General features: G+C 40.3%; 1 protein-coding gene and 1 non-coding gene across 5 annotated transcripts; both read right to left on the bottom strand.

The window, feature by feature from the left end:
* Positions 1–11: 11 nt before the first annotated feature.
* Positions 12–19784, bottom strand: spag17 (sperm associated antigen 17). Of its 4 annotated transcripts, none has more exons than XM_084924407.1 (49): positions 19548–19784; positions 18970–19110; positions 18427–18486; positions 18169–18297; positions 17673–17799; positions 17354–17569; positions 17071–17225; positions 16737–16880; positions 16101–16170; positions 15865–15983; positions 15496–15696; positions 13914–14018; positions 13636–13786; positions 13338–13532; positions 13177–13214; positions 12956–13072; positions 12513–12667; positions 12234–12346; positions 12072–12142; positions 11518–11778; positions 11256–11370; positions 10811–10951; positions 10572–10682; positions 9486–9637; positions 9255–9357; positions 8772–8920; positions 8507–8621; positions 8216–8370; positions 7803–7965; positions 7187–7647; positions 6867–7052; positions 6513–6652; positions 5998–6128; positions 5641–5774; positions 5364–5552; positions 5128–5241; positions 4914–4965; positions 4680–4788; positions 4534–4584; positions 4128–4221; positions 3920–4031; positions 3698–3737; positions 3519–3583; positions 3153–3205; positions 2532–2692; positions 2261–2321; positions 1905–2052; positions 290–422; positions 12–211 (listed from the first exon to the last, which is right to left on the bottom strand). In XM_084924407.1, the coding sequence occupies exons 1-49, from the start codon at positions 19653–19655 to the stop codon at positions 202–204; spliced, it is 6324 nt and encodes a 2107-aa protein (XP_084780533.1). In that variant the 5' UTR covers positions 19656–19784; the 3' UTR covers positions 12–201. The 4 variants fall into 4 exon arrangements, with proteins under 4 accessions (XP_084780533.1, XP_084780530.1, XP_084780532.1 ...); XM_084924404.1 differs by having other exon boundaries at positions 13–211; positions 3078–3205; XM_084924406.1 differs by having other exon boundaries at positions 13–211; positions 3078–3205; positions 7821–7965.
* On the bottom strand, positions 15322–15392 carry trnag-gcc (transfer RNA glycine (anticodon GCC)). Its single transcript has one exon. It is a non-coding gene; the product is annotated as a tRNA-Gly (tRNA).
* Positions 19785–20689: the final 905 nt, after the last annotated feature.

The following is a 20689-nucleotide window of genomic DNA, read 5'->3' as shown; positions in this document are numbered from 1 at the left end:
GGATTTATCATAATGTGTTACAAGCAGACATGGTCACACATAAGAATTCAATTACCTCAATTACTTAGGTTAATATTTTTATTTCACATCAAACATCACAGTTTATCAGAAATAATCAAACGTGAGATGGTTATAATGTGATGAAGGCTTAAAAGGTGTGAAATCTAGTTGAAGGTGGCTGACTGAGAGAAGCTGGAGTCCTTAATATGTCCTGAAAACAAAACGGTTTTATCAGTGACTTATCCTCTGTCTGAATCTTAAAGATGTTAAGATGGTGTAAGACACTAACCTGCGTTTACTGTGGGACTGATCAGGATGCTTTCCTCCCCAGCTGGAAGCCTGGAAGACCTTGGAGATGTTCTTTTTATGGACCCTGCTATGGTCCTTTAGCCAAATTTCATATAATCCCTCAGGAAGGATAGGTGAAGTTAGTTAAGGACCAACATCACTTCTTTCAACACACACGCCATGAATCTTCATTCATCTTCATGAAATTTCATATCAGCAGTAACTTTGAATCTTAGTTACACAAGAAAATCTTTTTTTAACATGAAATTGAGGCTGGAATAATAACCTAGGCAACAACAAATCCTTCATCCTTCTCTTGGCTCTTGACGGAGGCGGTCGCACTTTCTCCTTCTCCCTCTCCCTTAGCTTTCCTGCTTGGCTTCTCATGTCATTTGTATAGTCTGGCTTATTCTCTAACCCTAAGAGTCTCCCAGACTTGTTCTCTAAAAACCTAAAGAAGAATTATGGATTTTATCAACTGGTCCCTTAACGGAATTGACACCCTCCTGGGCCTGGGAGAGCCCGATTGTCCTGCGGAGACGTTTGCTGCCGGATACTCGATGGCCGGTTGCGTCGTGTGTCTGGCGACACTCTCGATGGAGGACATTGAATGACATCTACCAATTCGGAACTATGGTAACAGAGTTCTGGCTGATTGGAGCTGGCTCGGACCTGGCTTATCGAAGAACAAGAAGCGACTACAGCTGTTCAAAATCCCACAAGGCTGGCCGACATGATAGACGATGGGCAGGGCTGTGAGTACTCAGACTGTGTTTTTTGAACACAGTATGGATAAGATCTTGGAGAAGCTCATGGCTCTGCAATATGGGTAAGATCTGGAAGAAGAAGAACGGGTATTGAGAGACCTGATGACCAGTGATGGACATTAGACCTACTGTAAAATTGGAAGCAGTTTGTTCGCACTGACCAAAACAACTACCACTTATCCAACACTTATCCATGTCACCATGTAACACACTCACATTACGCTTGCCTAAGTGTGGGGTTTGGCACATCCTGAATCAAAGACTGAGCAGCTGCCTCACAGCCCACCAATTTTATGTATTTCCTAGAATTAAAGCACTCCTGGCATCTGTGGAGCTACTTTTATTTTTTATAGTAATGTCACCACAACAAAAGAAAAAACAAAAAAACAAAAACGTAGTATTACCACATGGTAAAGTATCACAAGTGATTGTCGATTGTGAAACCAGTGAATGTAGGCTGGCTGAGGTCTACTCTAGTTTCATTTTGCATTTTGTGCTGAACTCAGATGGATTTGCTAGCATTTACCAATAACAGGTAAAAAAGATGCAGATAAAAGCAATTTCAGAGATGAAATTGCCATTGCTTGAAAATACCATTCACTGTGTAGCAAAAGAAAGCTGCAACAGTCCTTTTTTTTTTTGTTATTTTGGGTTTGATTCTGTTTCAGACGTGTATGTTTGAAATTTTGGTGTTGGTTACTCACTAAGTCTGGGCAGATCTCTTATACACAACTTTTCTCTCACTTGTTTCGGAAGTCAGAAGAGAAGAGAAGTTTTTTTAAACGCTGTTTTCTAGTAAGAAAATTAAAAGCTAAACTGAATGTGTTTCTTTAGGTGCTCAAAGGATATTAGCAGTGACTGGCAGACAGAGGATGTCTTTCTCAGTAGGGATGATAATTTCCTGGGAGATTAACTTCTTTGGCTCTACTTCCCCTGCTTGGACAGCACACATTGCAAACAGCTGAACCTGCAGTTCGACCTGCAGACCTGCAGCCACCTAGTAAAACAAGACACCACATATGCCTATGAGACATTGAAGGAAGTAGAATTTAACCCTTTAACAAACAAAAAATGTCAGCTGTTTTGAACATTTATACAATTAATTCAATAGCATTAAAGTAGAAAAGCAGTGGCTGGAACATTAATATAAATATTATATTACATTAAATTTTTATTTCATATTAAACATCAAAATGAAAACTTACAGGGCCAGGGCTGTAGATGACCCGGAGGCCTGTAGCAGGAGGAGGCTGTTTCACATGGAACCTGGCAGCGACAGAGTGACATAAACCACAAATAGTTAGGTCAGAGTTTTCCCTTTGGACTTGAAGGTGACCCATAAATTGCCTCCACCTAACAGTCCTCATTTCTTTCTGAGGTACTAAAAGACAATTGAAACAAGACTTAAGACTACAAAAATAACCCCCAAAAACCTAAAATCGATTGTCACTTGTCTCTATCTGTCTGGTGGTTTACCTGCATATGTCAAAACCAACATTCTTCATCACAACAGTAATGGTGGAGGAGGTGCCCTCCTTCAGCGTGCCAAAGTCTACGCTCGATGGGATGAGCTGGAAGCCCTTCACAATGGCACCTGTTTGACACTTCCTCCTCACTTGCTCCTCCGCCTGCAGGAGCTTCAACAGAGGACATAGACAAAGAAAAGTCAACAATGAAAAACTGGCAGCTTGATACTACCGTGATAAAAATATAGGGTAAAGTATGTGTACAAATGGTATTATAGGAACATCTTTTTTTAACACTCCCAATTTGATAGGATATCAATAATTATGGCACAAACGTATAGATCCTCTAAAGGTCACTTCAAGGGCCATTTTACTTTTCACAAACAAACAAACAAAAAATGAACTATTGGAATGTAAGTTCAAAGTTTCTCTTAATAAACATTGAGCCCATAGGTGGTAATACTATTAACCAATAGCAAGTTTAATACTAGGGAACCACCCAAAACAAAAACTCGACCAGCACATTTTTGGCAAAAAAACAAAAATGATTTTGTACCGGTGCACTGCAGGATTTAGAGCCGAGGACAGAGGATGGTAGTGTGACTGTAGTCTGTCTGGGCTTTCCACTCACATCTAACTGTGGTGACTTGCATTTCCTAGAAGAATCCCTCCAACTGCTTTCACCTGGACGTGTACACGCACACAGACACACACAGGATAATTCATAAGTTTGCGTAGAAGTGTAAATCATATACAGAATTATTTGTCTTTGTACTGAGCCATCAAGTCCTGGCAGAGATTCAACGATCTAAATAAATTTAAATAAAATTCTGCTTCTGTCCTCACAGAGTGCAGTTTCTGACTGATCATACTGCTCCATGTCTGTATGTTCACAGTGGCTTTACGTCATTTCTGCCCTAAAAAATATTTGATGCATTATTGGTGAGGTTTCCAGGAATTAATAGTAATATAAAACATGAGAAGGTTGGAAACAAACCAGCAGACTGAGGTGTGGGGTTGGTGGGTCTCTTTTCTAGCACCCTGCTACTTCTTGCTGAATGACTAAAAGAAAAAAACACATTAAGCACTCATGATGACAGTTTTGTAAGTGGCTAAATCACAGAGTGAAAAATTAAACAGGAGAAACAGTTCAAAACATAATTTGCTCATTATTACCTTGCAGACTGAGACGGTGTTGGGTTTAAAGGCCTTGGAGCTGCAGTGCCAAACACAAATGCAGTTAAATAAACAGCATTCATGTCACTGAATTCACCATTAAGACTAATTTATTCTGTTGTTTTGTTTTTTTGGGAAGATTCCAATCAAAAAAAAACATCTTTAAAACAAGTTATACTTTGGTAGCCTCTAGTAAATACTCACAAAGGTATCATAACTTACTGTCCTCCTGTGGCGCATCTTTCAGGAAGCCCTCAGTACTGTCCGACTTGGGAAATGGTGGGAGAGCCATTGACAAACTCCTCATGTCAGGTATTTGTTGCTGTAGCAGACTCTGAGAAAACCAGAAACGGTGCTTTGTGTTTTTCTACACTGCACAGAGAAAAATCATCTAGGAATCATTTAAGATGATGTTAAGAGAATATAGTACCTCGTACAGGGGAATATTTTCTGGGTGGAAAAAGGGAACAACGCTCCTCTTCCTCGTAGCCTCTCTGTAGATCTTCTCTTCACGCATCTCCTGCCTAAAATACACACACAAGAATAGAAAAATAGTACAAACTTTAACAATGGCAGTACTTCTTTTTATCTTTCTGTTAGTAGTACTGAAAGTATTGCAGTAGCGCTAGTTCTGTTCAAAATAATTTATTTCAAAGCAGAATAACAAAACCCACTCAGGAAAAGAGAGGCGAAAAGTAATTTCTACAATTACTACAAACCAATGTGACAGACAAATGTCCAGATTAAGTCCTATGCAAGTCCTAAAAAAGGCTAAGCTGCAAAGGCTGCTTTGTTATATTAAGGTTATTACTCACAATCAGTAATAATGTTTTTACCTGTACTGTGTAAGTTTTTCAGTCCACTTTGTATCCTTGTCTTTGGTACAACTGGAAAGAAAAAGAGCATTTCAAAAGCATATTTACACAGATTAAAACCTGGAACTTTCACCTTAGTGAAGATGAGATTATTTTAGCACACGTACCTGTTTAATTTCTCCAAGCTGTCACTTTGTGCCGTGGCAAAGTCTTGAGAAACATCTGACTGTTCAGCTGGGCTACAGATTCCTTGGCTGTACAGACTGGCTACATCCTCTGTGGACACATACAACAAAAGGTGTACTTTCCCCTCAGTATTCTGACACCAAACCAGGACTAAATCAGGTACAACCCAACTCTAAAAACCAAATGAACTGGTTTACAGATGCTGTCTTACCAACCTGAAATCCTCCTATCAATGGTGTGACTGGCATCATCTTCCTCTGGAAAAGACTACAAAGTGCAATATAAGTCAGCTTTTGTCCTTTATGTTATAGTACAAGGTTTACTTTTAGAAGCCAGTATGTAGTAGAGGGAAAGAGCCACACAATGTTCCCTATAACTATAAACATTATCATTGTTTAACTCAACGTGTGTGTGTGTGTGTGTGCTTACCAAAATCAGATTGATGAGATCACTGGCATGGGCAGTCTCCTCCTCAGAGCGAGGGTCTTTAACTTTCATCTTTTCTGACCGTTGCTCTCTTTCCATCAAACTCTCGATGTATTCCTGCAGTAAAAGCCACATTTCTAGATATGTCTTAAGTCACATTAACGAGATGATTTATGTCTTTCTCAAATGTTTTAGCACAAACTCCAGTTTTGGAGACAAATGATAAAGAATAATTTCACCTTTAATCGTGAGTCTATAGTATTTTTGAGTGGTGTGGTGAATGGTCGGTGCTGGTATAGTTCTCTCAACTCCAGGACCTTAGGGCAGCTCCTGACAGGCCGATGATGTACTGCAGAACCTGCAGGCCTCATTCTCAGACCCCAATTATACACTACGTCAGTACCAAATGGAGGACCTGGACTCTTCTTCTGGATTTGAGAGGAATGCAAAAACAGTAAAATGGATTTCAAGTGCTGTTTCTGTGTGTGTGTGTGATATGTGTAAGCATGTCTATACTTCTACTGCGGGGAAGTCATGCCAGCTGCGGTTTCTGAGGTTGGGAGGGGTAATTTCAGGGTTCTGTTTGTTAAGCAACCACTGAGACCACACACTCTGGTGGCTGGGCTTTAGGATAGTGATGCCAAACTCATCTGGAACAGACACACCCACAAACCTCACATTACTTCCTGGTTAACTGAATAGTTTCTTGTATCCATCTCCTGATGTATCAGAATGACAAAAGTACACTCAACATTAGAGACAGTTAACTGTCATTATACACTATGTGGACATTTTTTGGGGGACATTCTTTAACAAAAACCATAGAACAATTTTATTCAGTCCAGTTGTTTCTTGATTTAGGAGACATTAAACCTTGTGTGTTTGCCAATTGTTCCTTCAACAGTGCTATGGTAGGGTCCAAGTACGCCTGGTAGAGCAGCTCCTTTACAGTTTGATAGCTCAGCAGTTCAGTGCCTGAGCCATCCTCATGCACCAGAAACAACCTGGAAGACAAAATACGTTTGCAGGCTGTGAGTAACAATGCCGGACATCAGTTTAGTTATTTGGCCATTCATTTCTGCTACCTTTCTTTTAGAGAGTTAAAAAAACATAACAAATACAGTTTATAAGAGTTTTCTTACTAAATGCCCTGTTAATTGTCTTTTCTTTGATCTTGTGGACAATTAAAAACAAGTGAAATACGAGTGGATGTTGCTGACATTTTGACATACAAGTTCTCAGTAGTCACTACAACTTTATTACATAATGGCTGTTTCATGTAAACCCAGAAATAATAGTGAAAAGAGCATTTTTAGGTTGCTTAAGTTTCTCCCGAATTGCATTTTGCCATGGTGACACACAGACACACACACAATCAGCCAAGCTACCTGGGACACTGCTCTCTGGGTTTTTCATGAGGCCCATCCATTTCACTGTCCTCTTCCTTTTCTAGCTCTTCCTCCGTTTGTTTAAGCGTGCTAGTAGCAGGTCTCAAGTTTAGCACAGATATCTGCCCATCCTCCATAACCTGCAACAAAGTTCAGCATGTTACCGAAACTAAAAATAATACGAGCTTAATGAATTTCTATATTTTTTCCCATCATAGGTCTTTCTTTGAGACTTTAAGAATATAGCAAACTATTTCATAGATCCAAATTCCCACATTCCTCCTATGCTAACCACCTTAAAAAAAGACCTGCACAGCAACATAGGCTCACTATCTTGCGATCAGAGAAACTGACCTGGAAATGGTTCCCATCAGGGTCTGTAATTTCACAGGCCACTTTGCCCGTATGACTCATAGTGTAAATTCCTGTCTGTTCAGTGGGAGTAGACCCCTTTGGACTTGGAGTTACGAGTGGGTCTGAGGAGTACACGCATGTTCCATCGCTTCTGATGGACAGGACTCCTACACTGGATGGGAACACCTTGGGTACAAAGTACAAATATGGATCAACGGTTCTGCAAACAAGTGTCAAAGTGCAGCCTTATCCATGTCTTAAAGTCACTAGTTCCAAGCTTTTATTTAAGTTTTGGTGCCATCTGCTGGCAAATCACGCACCTCGTATTCTCTTTGATTGTTCCCAGTGACGACCGTTCCATCGGCTAAAAAGATATGAGCCGTTTGACGCTCTGGGTACATCACTACTGTGGCGCAACCCTCCTTCTCTACCAACACCATCCGCTCTTTAGCAGACATCCTTGATTCATCCTTCCCACACCCTTTAGTCTCAACATTCTGAGTCGCAGTCTCTTTGGCAAACACACCCCGTTCACTATTCATATGCACACTACTTTCAGTACTTTCTTTTTCATCACACATACATCCACACTGATTCAGATTTGTGCACACATGAACAGCTCCCTCCCGGTCACATGCATTCCCTGCACTGTTCCTGCTGATGTCTCCATTGAGACAAGTGTCCTTGACATCCATGTCCCCAGCAATGCTTTCCACACACTCAGTGCAGTCGCTTGCACTTTGAGAGGCTGATTTAAGGGTTACACTCCCTGGCTGCTGTCCTGGAAAAGTAAATGTCACAGGAACATAAATCAGATATAAAAATCTGCTTAGAGATTATAATGTATTTTAATGGTGATAGCATGTATACTGCATATATTTGTGTAGTCATCTGTAAGTGCAGGTCTACTGCTGAGTATGGATTTGATCAATGTACTGTGTGCCTGCTGGTCACCAGTGCGCAGCAAACAGTGTGGATTAGCATTCATTGGCCTTTCTTGCAAGAGGCTGGTAATCCTGGTTCCATCTGCATGCTCTACAATTACAGACCCATCTGGGTTCTGGACAGAAACCACCAGATCCTCGCGGTTCAGCATCACCTAACACAAGAAACCAGAGTCAGCGAGCTAAGTTAGCGATGAAAAGCATAAGATGATTTCAGAATGAGTCTCATTTCTCTCTATATATCATATACTTCAAGGTACTCAGAGAACATCAAAGTGTGAACACTCTGAAATGAAATTTCTCTCCCCAAGCACCTTGAGGATTTTTTAACTCTCACATTTTTATTATGGACTTAATTGCAATGTTGGTAGCCTGTATAATTTAGAAGAAATAGTACTTTCTTGCCTGATGGGTGATGGGGTCAGTAGCCTTGTAAGTGAGAAGGGACGTGGTTGGCATGTTTTTGTGTGTGGTCCCAACAGTACAGATGCGATCTCCACATGGAGTTGTAGTTAACCAACACCCTCTGTGATCCTTAGTCCCCTCCTTTGAGCCCTGTTCTGCAGAGACACAAGATATGCAAAGAGAGTATAACTGTACCACTGAAAATTAATTATCTTCCCAGCAAGCGCCCCGTCACACTCATTACGAGACAGAAGAAGTGCTGTTTTGTATTCAGTGGTACACCAGTCTAACCTTTCTTGCTGTCCTCAGATTCCTGATCAGAGTTTTGCTCCTGAACCTCAGAGTCAGGGACCCACACTGGACCAGAATCCTGACTGAAACTGACTGAGCCATCAGCAAACAGCACCTGCAGTACAAAAAAATAAGAGAAGCCAGAAAAAACGGGCATGATTCTTCACCGTTTTTATGTAACAATTTGTGCAGCTATTCAAGAACTACCTGCCTGGAGTCAGTTTTATATTTATTTCAACATGTGCCTCAGTATGAATGAGTGTACCTCTGTGGATCCATCTCTCATGTAACGGATCACAGCTCCCTGGCTGGTGATAATACGGGACAATTCTTTGGAGAGGGATGTATCCTGAAGATGTCTTGCCTTTCCTTTGCCATGTAGAGGAAAGCTTTGTCTCACCATAATACCTCCTTCTTTACATGGACACAAAAACACACACAAATCATGTCGTATATATTTGAGTATGACTCTTTAGCATGTGCAGAATGGTTAATGGGATTATAGTAGATGCAGAAAGTTGTGCTAAAACTTCATGAAAGACACATTCATTAAATTCAAGCTATTTGTAGATAGGCCAAAATGTGGCACTAGTCTCAGCACATAAGCGGGTAAGCAGGTCAATTTGAGCACAGAAGATATACAGATGAGTCTCTACGAGCACGAACAGGGTCGTACTTGCACCAAGGACGGGAGTCTGCAAAACTGACTGCGTAGGTACTATAAATTCTAAACACATCCGTTACTGACCTTGTGTATCTTCTCGCAGATATTGCAGCATGAGACCATTAGGAATAGAGAGGCTGAGACCGCTGAACAAATTTGATTGCTCTGCTGGTTGACCTTCACAACCCTTAGACATACATTACATATTTAGTCTAATGACAGAACATATTTTATGGTTAAAAACCTATGTGTACACGTACATATAGTCTACATGAATCTACATTATTTTCTGTAAACATGTAAATGCGTGTTAACCTGGGACTCTGGAGGTCTGCTGGATGTGGTTTGTGTCTTTGAGGGAACACACGCTGCATCTTTTTCCTTGGAGCAGTGGATGGAGGCAGATAGATGAATGGGGTCTGGGATAGATGTCTCTGGTACTTTGCCTTTGGTTTCCTGGGAAATTACTATAATAATAATAACTTTATTTTAAAAAGTACTTTAATAACACGTAAGGGATTTTCACATCACAAAGAAGACTATAAATCAAACAGAGACAAACTAACTCAACATGGGACATTAAACAGAAACTGCTCACAACAAGTGACAACAACAAATAAAACTTATGATCAATGCAGTAAAAAGGAAATATATAATATGTAGTGATTAAATAAATAAATATTTTTCAAAAAGCTAAGTATTAAGAACCGGTCAGAAATACTGATTGGCCTGGATTGTTCCAGTTTCAGACCATCAGCAAGGCACTAAGCTGTAGCAATTCAAGCCAAGCAACAAAGTGCTTTCTTCTGCTCATCCGATTGTGAGAAAGCTGTCTGTGTTCTTTTCTACAATCCATTTTCCAAAGTCCAGACAGGATGAAATAAATGCACATATACCCTCCTCAATGTCAGAGCGAGTGTGGAAGCACTGAAATTTTTGAAATGTGTCCTGAAGGAAGCATTACTGGACAGTGATTTAGACCTGACGCACAGTGAAGATAGACTGACATTTGTGGAAGCTACTGAAAAGCATCTCCATCACCTGATGTATCCTGCCCTCTTTCATTGTCTTTCACTAGGGCGTAGAAATAGATGCCATCTGCATAATCTTAAAAAAGAATACTGAGTTTGCAGATAAAATGCAAATAGAGAAGAAAAAGAAGAAGAGCCAAGGATGGATCGATAACTGGGCAAAGGGGTTACTAAAGTGCAGGTCTGACCAAACAAAAACACTACGCTACCCGTACAGTCAAGGCCTTTTAAACTTGATGCTCCAGGCTTAATAAATGTCAGATGCACTGAGTTTATTAACTATTCAGTACTGTATTTAACCCATTTGCAACTTTAAGTATAAAAAAATACTTTCTTTTATAAATATGTACTATATGTCTGAGTGTAATACCTGTGCGCTCTCCCGTGGGACCGTAGAAACTGTATGAAAGACGAATTCTATTGTCAAGCACAGCTGAGAAGGAGCCCTGCTTCACTGTTTTTATCTCCGCAGGTTCTGCCCCTGAAAGAGACCGCAAACACACACGCACACTAAATGAGACTAAAAATCACATATCATTCACAATAACTGTGGTATTTACACAGGTGTATAAAAAGGTAACCTAAAATTACAACAGGTAGCATCTTTACCTCTACAGTCCTTTTCCGGTTCAATGTTTTTATTGTCTTGGTTATGAGGGGGACATTTTGCAGGATCAACAACAAATTGGTTGATGTGTGTGTAGAAATGATGTCCATCCTTCTTCACAATGACTTTCATTTGGCTGGAACCTGGAGGAAAAACTATGTGTTACTGAGGAATATTTGACCTTTGCTTTGTTTATGTTTTTCATTGATTTATGGTGCCATTTGTCTAATAATGGAACTAAGCTCATAAATGCTTCAACATTTTTTTCATTCTTAGGGAAATATAGCTGCGGGAGGGGGAGAAAAACTGTACGAATGGTTTAACTTTTTATGTTATCTTAAGATATAACACATGTTTGTAGTTTTCTATAGTGTCTAAGTAAGCTGTTTGTGAGTTTGTAGTTGAAGGTCTGCTTAGATGCATGAAGAACACAGACAGATCCCGTACCCTGAACAAAGCTGACTGTCTCCACAGTGATACGTCCTCCATCAGAGGGGAAAAGGTACTGGAGACAACCTGACACATGGATCAATTTTCCATCCATGATGTAGCCAATGAAACCCTAAACATTGGACACACACATCAACATGAACGACCATATGCATGGAGTCATTTATTACTTAACCTGAACGAAGCTGTTTCACTTATCAAGACCTTAACCAAAACACGAGTTTAGTTCTGTAATGGGTTCTAGCGTGTGTGCTCTCACACTGAAAGGTTCCTCTGCATGCTGTACTTCTACAACTTCATCCACAGGGGGCGCTGTTGTGATAGCTGACTCTGTGGGAGGGTTGGCTGAGCTGCCTTCCGTCCCTGGCCTGCTCTTCTTGTCATCAGATGAAGTTTTCTTTTTCTTGTTGTCGGTTGACTTATCCTCCTTTTTCTGCTGCTTATCTTTGGGCAAATCCTCTTTCTTTGACTTTTTGGGTATCGCCTCTTCCTTCTGACGCTCCTGCTCCAACTTCCAGGCCTGTAACACCATAATACTGTAACCATGTAACACTTTGGTGACTCTAAAGTAGTTTAATGTGGGTGTGTTCTATCCTGAGATGATGAGAAATCTTATTTTATCTCTAGACGTACTTTACAGATAAAATACTGAAAACTGGAACTATTAGAACTGGACCATGAATTTGAACTCATTAATTTATTACTTAACTGCTCTGTGAAAAAGCATCTGAGGGATATAAGAAATGAGACTGCTCTATGAAATTCTCCATGTCAGATTCACGTGTGTGTACTTGTGTGTTAGCCTGTACTGACTTTAAGGGAGCCTTTTCTGATGAAGACTTCCATTCTCTCATCCTCCTTGGAAGAACAAACAGTATTGTCATCTAGTCCAGGAAGAAATCACATATTATATGTATACAGAGGTAAGCACGGTTAAATCGGTAGAGCCACATATTGATTACTATAGTACGATACCTTTTGGAGAATCAGATTTTGGAGTGTCGCTTCCGTCTTGCGTTGTGTCTCTCCTTGATTCCTCCTGACTCGTCCAGTGTGAAACAGTATCTGCCACATGCTCAAAGTAACTCCTGTACAGACAGACAGGACAATGTAGAGTGAGCTGCAGATTACGCCTCTTTAATGAATTTAATAATGACACAAACATTGTACATCCATGGAAGCAATCAGCAAAAGATTTCATACTATTCCTCTTGTAACAAGCATACACTTAAAAATCTGGGCATCATTTCACACCTGAACTTGACATCGGTGTGCAGAGCCACATGCCAGAACTCCCTGGACTGGCGTTGAGGACTCATGGGATTGTGGCAAAAAACATATAGTATGTTGTTATGGCTACCTCTGAAGGTGTCCAAGCAGCGGTATTCCTCTGATGCTAACTGGAGCAACTACACAAAAGAAGAAAGTCAAAATATCCGAGCAAATGCCTCAAACTGTTTTAAGTAAAAACACATAAAGAACATAAAATGGTGATGTTTTATGCTTTTCTGAAGGATGTACATAATACTGCTGCAGAGTATAGCCTCAACTTTGTTTAGTTTGCTCATTAAACCCATTTTCAACTCTTGCATTCTCCATTTAAAGCTTCAGAGTAGAGGAGACTTAATGTGTAGTAACCACAGTACGTCTAATGTGACACCACTAACACATTTAACAAGATAAAACAGATATATCACCTGAGGCAGGACGGTGGCATTGTGGTGCTCAGCATAGTGCCAGTGAAACAGAGATCTCAACCTACAGCTCTGTATGTCAGGTAAGTCCAGGTGGCTACACACTCTACCACTCTGCTCCTGGGGGAAAAAATACAGGATCCATTGCTGTTTTCTTTTTCTTTTCTTTTCTTTTTTTTAAATTAAAGCAAGCTAAACAAGCTAAATAAATATAAGAATAATACCTCTCTGTTGGAAGGCTCTTCAGTAAGAAATGTTGGATCTATAATTAAAATAAAGATAGTAAAGTAAAACCATTATGTAGGGTATTTCATGAGTGAGTTGTAAAATGTAACATGCATGTAAGCCAGTGTCATAACATAAATTAACTAATATAACATCAGACCTTTGTTCCTCATGTTATAAAGCTGCTGTTTAGCAAAGGATAACGGGTCATCCCAGGGGATTACTGTTGATGTCTGCTGCTGTGCTGGATCTGCTATTCCACGTAACACACCCTGCTGATCCACCCCGGACAGCGGCATAGCCTCAAAGACGCTCTGATGAAAAAAACGCTCCACCTCCGGCCATGACACATCATCTGTAGGAAGCCGATGAATCAAGAACTTTATTACAAGATTCACCAACATATACTGTAAGTAGGTACAATGAGTTGACCCGAGGCCTTAAGCACAGGTTCTGACCATCTGTGCAGTAGTGCTGTAGCTGTTGTTTGATGGACATCCAACAAGATTTTCTGTTTTTCTGCTGAGTGACTGACTCGATCATCTCCCACACCGGAGACAGTCTCATCATGGACAACTCCACCTCTGTCGGATCGAAATCCTGAACCACCTAAGAGGGTCACGTGCATGTACACAAATACACAGCAGCTCTTGTTAAACCAGGCAGTCATTTTCTTAATATCGTGTCTTAATATCAACATAAAAACTTGATTTTAAAATACAATAAAATTACTTACACTGATGTCTCTCAAGCGCTGGGCCCGCTCATCATGGTGTCTGATAACCAGAGGTTGCTCAGTCTTCCTGTCAGTTTCCCTTGCTCCAAATTTCGCCACTAGCCTCTAGCACAGATAAACAAAGATAATAAAATTGAGAAACATTAATAAATTGTACACTGTGCTCTAAGCGTACCTGAGAACCCAGAACTCATTGTTAAACTGGAGCTTATAAACCTTTTCTGATAGAAGTTAACAACATTATTTGCAGTTAATTTCTGATCAAGTTTTTCACTTAAGCAGGAGATAAAATTTCTCTTTGCTGGTATGAGCAACAGATCCTGGTAAGAATTTGTTAAAATGTCAAAAATGTCAAATATATTAAATAAGAGTCTTGTTAATCTGACCTAGAGTTGTTATTCTGAGTGAGGGAACACTTATCATAAACATGCAAAGTGTTTGGAGTATTTTTAAGGCCTCAGTGAAAATCTCCCTACTAAAGCAATGTAAACTGTGTTTTTGTGCTTTCTGTGGGGTTTGTGGAACAATGCTGGTGCTGTAATGTGAATTTCCTGTATGCAGGAATAAAAAGCCAGCTTAATGCATATGCATATGTTCATAAAGTAGCAGCTTCAAGGCCTTTGTGATTAGAGTGAATGTTTAAAGGAGCTTATGGAAGATCTTAGAAGCAAAGTCATATTTAAAGGAATCCTGTCCTACCCTCCAAAATCCTTCTTCCTTTGAGCTCATGTCTGGTTTGTTAGTATTAGTATTTATTAGACATATATACAGAAATATCCTCAATATTTCTGCTAAAGTTACACATTGAATATAGCGCCATCTGCTGGTGGTGCACTGGTATGTATTTGTAGTATGGTTACTCAGTGCTGTACGTGTTATTTCAGCATTACGCAGCTCTGATTAATCTCTACAATAAGGACGTGTTAAGCATTATTATATTGGAGTATTTCTTGAAGAATCCATATCTGATTCATTTTGATGAATTAGATTTGGAATTGGATTCTTCTATTAATGCATACATGTGACTGAGTTATGACTTAAATGTGAGTTTGAGTTCCTTAAAAATACAATTGTTTTGAACACCAAAACCTTTTGTTCTGTAAAAATGAAAAAATCTTTTCATGCATAAACAGCAGCGACAGATGACATGGTTTTCCTGTCACATGTTCAGGAAACCGAGTGTTTTACCCCACCCATCCCCCATACGTCACAACCAAGCCCATCCTACTTGGGGAATGTTGCCGCAAGTGCTCTATTACCATAACACAAGAGCTTGTGGGGATTTGCTATTCAGCTTTAAGTGTCTGACACTAATCCTGCCCACAGAAATGTGACCTTGTCTTCCTGTGAGTCGGCACCTTTTGTTTAAAAGGAGAAAGGGGGAAAAAAAAAAAAAAAAAAAAGCTGCTGCATTGGCCGGGAATCGAACCCGGGCCTCCCGCGTGGCAGGCGAGAATTCTACCACTGAACCACCAATGCTTCACATACTACGCTGGAGGCTTAGCGAGTTTTTGTGGTCTTCTCAGCACTTGTTCTTTGGATTTCTCTAGGCGTGTATATTGTTATGCAGTGGTAACTATACCTTCTTATCCTCTTCATTCTGTACTGTGTTTAGGAGGTTGTTTAATACATAGAGTCTCTCCTCTTCTTTTTGTACTAGTGGCAAGAAGTTTTGGAGCATATAGCTGACCAGCTGGTGGTCTAACCAGGGGCTGCTGAGAGGTTTGAAGTCCTCAGCCACATGGGGGTGGGCAGACAAGGACTGCTCTGCAGAAATCACCACCTAGAGACACAAATTGTACAAATTCTAATATGTCCTCAGTCCTCATTTTAGCTATTCCTTAATCAGTCACACAACATTTTCCCATCGACCATATTTGGAAATGCTTCTTTCACACACAGTAAGAGATAGAGCAAAACTGCACATTCACAAAACCAAATGCACACATACCTGTTCCAACATACAGTGCAGGATCAAAGGCACAGAGCAGGCCTCAGGAGCAACCAGGTCCAGCAGGTTGTTATAGTAACACATGTCCACATCTAGAGAGAGAGGAAGGAGTCTGTTCTCTGTCCGCCAAGAAGAAACCATTAAAAAGAGAAAGGATTAGGAGGTTTTAATTCAAAATGCCAAACAAGACTATACCAAAATAGTCCAGATGAACAATAACAATAACAAAATTTCACCTTGGTCTCCTGGGGCATCCTCCTGACCTGACTTCTTCTTGGAGAGTGGGGTTGGAGCTGCTGACACAACCTGGCACAAGGAACAGAAAAATCATCTCCATTCTGACAAGTATCAACAAATAAAGAGAAAGAAAAACAATGATGTCAGTGTAGAGGTTCAGGACCAGTGCTGTGGGTCATATCTGGAGTGTTGTTTTTAGATAAAAGGCTATGTTGTCTGATTATCAGAGGATTCATTTCAGACTAGATCTATCCTCCTCAATATACTCTTGAAAAAACCCCACACATTTACCTACCAGAATATCAACACTTTTATTTTGATAGTGTAATTGACAATCTTTTTTGTTTTTGGTTTTGATAAAGCCAAAAACGGAGGGTTAAGTGCAGGTTAGTGAACACTGGTTTGTACCTAGTGGGTTAAAACCAGTGCATGAAGCCTAATGGATAGGCTTCTTAAGCCAGGGATTGTGGGTTTGAGTCACATCAGCAGCGTAAGCAGAGTGGCGCAGCGGAAGCGTGCTGGGCCCATAACCCAGAGGTCGATGGATCGAAACCATCCTCTGCTACAAGCCTATTTTATAAAATAAATCCATTCAAGAAAACTACTGGTGTCTAACTGTATCTGCATATATTTACCTCCACAGGCTCTGAGTGCTTCACAACAGCAGGCACACTGATGAATTTAACATTGTTCCGGTATTGCTGATACTGCCTTCTGACGTCTAGGCAGTCATAGATAAGACTGGCCACACCGTCAAAGATTTGGCTTCCCAACTCCAGCTGGACACACAGCATAGACACACAGACATGGATTTCAAGTAAAAAGCAGGTCACGTCATGTGATGCTTAAATAAAACGAAGCAGATATGTAATATATAATTCAAACTAGATAACAGAAAAACAAGATAATGTGCAATATTCTAATAAACTCAAAAATGAGAATAGATGTGTTAAACGCTTATCTACTCACCACAGTTTCAGGGTCCTGCGCGTCAAAGGGAAGCAAGAAGACAGGAACAGTGTAGCTGAGCTGAACCACATCATGGAGCCTGGAGTCTGGTGGCCTGCTGTCCAAAACTGATCTCAGACCTGACCAGAATTCATTCAACTTCCTTTCCTGCACAGCTTTTGATACACACAGAAAAAATGATGATGCAGTGTAAACATACATGTCTTATACTTCTCTTATAACATACAATAAATCTACTATTTACTGAAGATAGCAAACAGAAGATTTACTGTTTACTCCTTACCTGCATCAAAAACCGGCGAAGCTCTGAGACTCTGTTCATTTCCCTCACAGCTGTCTTGGTGATCCTGCTGCTCCTCCATATTTTGAGAGAACTCCAAACACAATTTGATGACATTAGACACATGAACACCTATGGCATCAAGTCCCGCTATCAGTTGCGTCTGGTAGAATCCCAGGATTAGAATATAGTGCTGAGGACCCCACTCTGGCTCATCGTCTATGACCAAGAGACAAAATCAGTGCGCACAAGATTTTAAAGCACGAAACAACCTGAACAATTATATTAATTTTTACCACTTTAGCTTTTCATCAGCTTTTACCTTTGAAAGTAGGTGGCTCAACGTCACCCCTGCGCTTCAGCTTGGTCTTCTTCTCCTTGGGTGGTATCACCGGTGTATGAGGACCCTTTCCCTTTTTATCAGAGACTGCTGTCTTTTCCTCCTCAGCCTTAAACATAAAACACTTTTAAAAATATGACTCTGAGGAACATCTCAAATGTTTTGGGGTTTTTTTTTGTACCTACAACTCAGAATTATATCACTGGTGGTACAAAAGCTGTCTTGAATGAAACAATACTTGACCATTAAGTATAGGCCATGTACCCATGACATGTGAAACACAAACGAAGAATGTAATATTACAGGGGTATGATGAATACAAAAATACAAAGAATTTGGAGTTACAATAAATCTTTTTTAAAAACAGCTAGATGTTAGTAGTGTTAGTAAGATAACACTGAAAGTAAAATTTCACGCCCTGTCAACACCTTAATTAATTATAAAGGAATAAGAATTACTTAAATAACAAGTCATTTACCTGGTTAGCATCTGACCTCTGCTGATCACAGGCTTTGATAAGTAGCAGCTGGAACTTCAATATTTTTGCCATCAGGTCACAGGGAATCCCCTCTCCTGCATCGAGCAGCAGTTTAGCTGGCTCTGTAACCTACACAAAACACAGACACTTGTAAATACACACACAACAATGACTGTTACACTGAAACACGTCACATAAAAAACATTATTCTTTGGCATGGTGCAGAAAGTCACTCCTGTAAAAATTTCCAAAGCATACCTGATAGAACATGGGGGCATCGTCGGGTTTTTTTGCTTTGGGATTCCCCAGCTCATGGATCTGCAAAGAGGAAGGATTTTACTTTACAATATATACCACGAATGGTACATTATTAAGCTATAAGCTATTAAGCAATATTAAACACAGCTCTGGAAGGTCCATTACAGTTTTAAGCGCAACTGTCAAGTCCACTCTGTATAGGTACCCGGTCAAATACGAGGACTACCACATGCTCACCTAAAAGGGATGCCCTTTGAAATGTGGGAAAAACCTTGAGCACCCAGAAAGAAAGCCAGGTAGGTTCAACCCCCCCCCAAAGGGCTCATCCTGCTGATGGATTCGAACCACGACCTTCTTGCTGGTAGGCGTTAGTATCATGACGCATTCACTAACACCGCCATGCAACATTTCAGACAAATTAGGCTCATTTTTAAGTGTAAATGATGTAAAGCAAGTCTAGTAGAGTCAACAATAAAATATAAAATGTGTTATATCAACACCACAGGTCCCTTTAATATAAAGGAAGTAACAAAGTTGGAGTACCTTTGCAAGCGTGTCGTCCCAAGTTAGCAAGGTGAAAAGTTTGCGTTGCGGTTCCTGTACAGCCAAGGCCAAAGCCTGGATCAGGTCCTCCTCCTGCGGACCTCTCCCAACCACAAAAGACACACATGCCTGCCACGAATCCTGGGAAGGGCAATACGTTTTACGATATATCACTGCAATACACCCCAGTCACAGGCTACATTATTTCATATCATATTTATACATATTTGCTTTGCAGTATATGACAGCTCGCTTTAGGCTCAGTGATGGTGCAACTTATGCTAAGACAAATGAAAAAAAAAATACGTTAAAGAAAAAAAAGGAGAAGAAAAGGCGTTTAAGAAGCATAACAACGTTTACTAATAACATTTAGGGATGTCGAAATGATAACTTCCGGTCTGAAAAATCGAAGCTGCCTGATCTGGCTAATCGCACGCGCGCACCCATTAACCTGCCCTTAGACTCGACTAACGCCTTATGAGAAAACAGGGAGATTGACTCAGTGTGAAAACAATATAAATGTTTCCAACAAACTATTTAAGTTCAGCCAAAAAAAAGTGGTCAGTGAGATGACAAACCTCTTCAAACTCTGCTTTGATGAGACCAGTCTCCCAGTTCTTGTTTACTGCGCCTCCATCAGTACTGGACTTTTTAGCAGAGCCCTTTTTAGCTCCCTTTGGTGGCATTTCCGCTTAGTGGTAATTCAACAACACAGAGCAGTGAAAACAGTAATGCAATTTTCGACTTAGAGATCAACTTTAGATTACTAACTGTGAGTTGTCATCTAGTGCTCATGTTGCCCCTGGTAACCGCAAGGGCACGAGCGTCAAGTAATGTTTTCAGAGTGGGACTTCCTGTAGACTTTCAGAACAAAAGCTTGATGGAACGCGCCTCCCTGTTTACAAATTCGCTGTTTCGTCGTGTTCGACTTTAGTAGTAAAAAGGTACGAAAACAAGAATTAGAATATAATAAAATCTGCTTCGTTTTTAAAGACATAACCTTTTAGTCTAATGTTGCTGTCGTTTCCTGTCTCCACTAGATGGCCGTATTATACTTTGTCTACAGCTGCGCTTTCACAGCAGAGTCACAACCCCTCCTGAATCAAAACTTTACAAACCAAATCCAGGTCGTTGCTTACACAGTTTCAGTGATTGTTATATCTATAGTAGTACATAGTAATCAGTTCTTAAGTTCAAAGCATTTGGCTTCGTAAATCTAACCAAAAAAAGAGCTCCCATTTACCAGTTGAATACATTCAAACCTGAGCAATATTGTCACTGTGCCCAGACAGTGAACACTGAAAACAGCTGATTAATTTCTGTGATAGAAACAGTGATCCAGAGCAACTGAGAATAGATAATGACGGGACATACACTTTTTTAAATCCCTATAAAGCAGTGGTTCCCAAACTTTTTTTGCTGGCCCCCCCTTTGTTTTACAAGAAAAACGTTCGCCCCCACCCCCGCGCGCGCACACGCACGCACAAACACATCCTCCAACTACACACACCTATATGTCGCTCCATTGCGGTTTATTTCACACCTCAAACATTTAGTAAACAATTAAGCAAATACAAGTAATCTGCAATAAATTGCAGGTAGTAAGAAAATAAACTACTAACTCTTTTACGCTACGTCCACACCTGCATGGATATTTTTGAAAACGCAGCTGTTTCGTCCACACGTAAACGCGTTTTCAATCACCGAAAACGGAGATTTT

The sequence above is a fragment of the Perissodus microlepis genome, chromosome 3 (genome assembly GCF_051167445.1).
Source record: "Perissodus microlepis isolate ML-2025 ecotype Zambia chromosome 3, ASM5116744v1, whole genome shotgun sequence".
NCBI lineage: Eukaryota > Metazoa > Chordata > Actinopteri > Cichliformes > Cichlidae > Perissodus > Perissodus microlepis.
The sequence above is the reverse complement of the archived record's forward strand: the minus strand, read 5'-3'. Positions and strand labels throughout refer to the sequence as shown.

What these genes read in the sequence shown, in the direction of transcription:
- spag17 (XM_084924404.1), bottom strand. Translation starts at nt 19,655, where the DNA reads ATGCCACCAAAGGGAGCTAAAAAGGGCTCTGCTAAAAAGTCCAGTACT. An exon ending in AGCGCTTGAGAGACATCAGT is followed by an intron (nt 13,787 to 13,913) that starts GTAAGTAATTTT and finishes TGACCCTCTTAG; the next exon opens with GTGGTTCAGGATTTCGATCC. An exon ending in CTATAGACTCACGATTAAAG is followed by an intron (nt 5,242 to 5,363) that starts GTGAAATTATTC and finishes CTTTTACTGCAG; the next exon opens with GAATACATCGAGAGTTTGAT.